This window comes from Priapulus caudatus, unplaced genomic scaffold (assembly GCF_000485595.1).
Source record: "Priapulus caudatus unplaced genomic scaffold, Priapulus_caudatus-5.0.1 Scaffold1672, whole genome shotgun sequence".
NCBI classification, from domain to species: domain Eukaryota; kingdom Metazoa; phylum Priapulida; class Priapulimorpha; order Priapulimorphida; family Priapulidae; genus Priapulus; species Priapulus caudatus.
In genome coordinates, this window is record NW_014578733.1 from 5,481 (window position 1) to 7,307 (window position 1,827).

The 1,827-nt window shown below is 39.2% G+C and overlaps 1 protein-coding gene across 1 annotated transcript in view; it reads left to right on the plus strand.

Moving 5' to 3' along the window:
• Nucleotides 1–909: 909 nt before the first annotated feature.
• LOC106817302 (structural maintenance of chromosomes protein 3-like) overlaps nucleotides 910–1,827 on the plus strand; it is a gene marked incomplete in the record, with an annotated part of 41,464 nt that continues 40,546 nt past the window's right edge. Inside the window, 1 exon segment of the mRNA XM_014821965.1 lies at nucleotides 910–1,069. Coding sequence (XP_014677451.1) covers nucleotides 1,055–1,069 — 15 coding nt within the window.

Genomic DNA, 1,827 nt, shown 5'->3' on the forward strand with positions numbered 1-1,827 from the left:
GTGTGTTATACTTATAGTGAGATGGGAACTTGTGGCTAGTAGTAGTAAACAACATGCTAACTAAATAGCTATGTTATTTTTAGTTGTACAAGCATATCGACCTTGTGACTTGTCGCAAAATGCTTCACAGTTGAAGTTGTATGCAGGAAAAAATAAGGATGAATTTAGATTACTTTAACTAATTAAATTTACTTAGTTAAAATTTTAAAAGGAATGTGGCTGCGGCAACTGTACAGTGTACGCGGTCTATGTATAGTATTACTATTAGTAATAGTACTACTACTAGAGCTATTGTTGTTGTTGTTGTTATTCGTTTATCCTCCTACTTCACGAGCTATGGTTAAACCCTAGGGCTAGACTAGACTCTAGAGCGGCGCTATGCTCATGCTTGATATTAGCTCTAAGAAACGCTAGGGTTAGAATACCCCACAAGACTAACGTATTGACGTTACTCGTTAGTCACGCAACCTGGTCGGGTTAGCTTGATATTAATTTACCTCACACAAAACGCTACAACTGCTTGGTTTCCATTCATCTCGCCTACAATTTATGAGCCATCTCTTATTTCTCTCTGGGTCTCTCGGAAACCGATACAACAAATACCCTTTCTCCGAACGATTTTGACAGTTTGGAGCAGCGCATCCAGGCATAATCACATGTTTCAAAAACTTTAGTCTGCTAGACAGATAATATGCGAATGCCGGTGGCGATTCCGCACTGCAACAAGGTCGCCACCTATTCCTCTTTGAAAGTAACTATAGAGAATTATCTGATACATCTAGGGTGTAGGTCCATATAACTAGTATTTCTTTCCTTAAAAAATTCTTTATTTTTAAACTTGTAATAGAGACTCTAAAAATGCAATGGTATGAATATTGTTTATTATTATCATTGATGGAAGCGGCCCTCCTAATTTTACCCGCCATTTTAGATTAATGGAGGCTTTTGTTCTTTAGTTTACTTATTTCAAGTTAAGCCCCGTTGCTTTTTCAATTCCAAACATATTTATGTGCAAATTGTTAAGGTAAAGAGTCGGCACATCCGGTTGAAAGCCATGTATATCAAACAGGTATGATAATATTGTGGTTAAACAGAAATTGTCAGAAGTAGCGGCTCGGCCTGAGGTTTTCAGTAGTAAATATTTTCTTTCAATCTTTGCTGTCAGGGTACCATTTGCGATAAAATATCACAGGGACTTGGGCCGTTTCAAAAACAAAGAGATGGCGAAAAAACACAAATTTCATTTACTAACAAAGTCTAAGCGTTTCTGTACTCTATCTTATAAATCCACGTAAAAGCCGACATGATTAGCATGATTATGCATTAATGCTCCACAACAACAGACTCGGTGCAGTGTCTGCGTGCATGTCACTCTGCACTACCCCGTAGAATGATAGAACAGGTGCGATATAATCCCTTTAGACTTTGAAGACTTACGAGGTTAGCATACACGCCAACCCTACCGCTTTACGCGGTAGACTACCGCTTTTTGAAGACTTCTACCGCCTACCGCTTTTAATACTATTCCTACCGCATTGCAAAATATTCAGTTACAAGAAAAACGGGGATGCGGTTTTCCGCATAACGATTCTCTCTACTACATCTGCCATCGCCGCGGGGCGTGTAATTACGCGCGCCTGCTCGGCCCGCACACTGTGTGTGTGTCATGACACTCTGTGTCTGTGTGTCATGACACTGTGTGACATGAGTAAATCCATGTATGTATCCATCTTATTTTTTTCATTTTATCTCTAATAAATGATGTATTCTATTGCAGTCCAATTACTCCCCAGAATGCAGGAGAAGGCACCATTTAGCACCATTTTT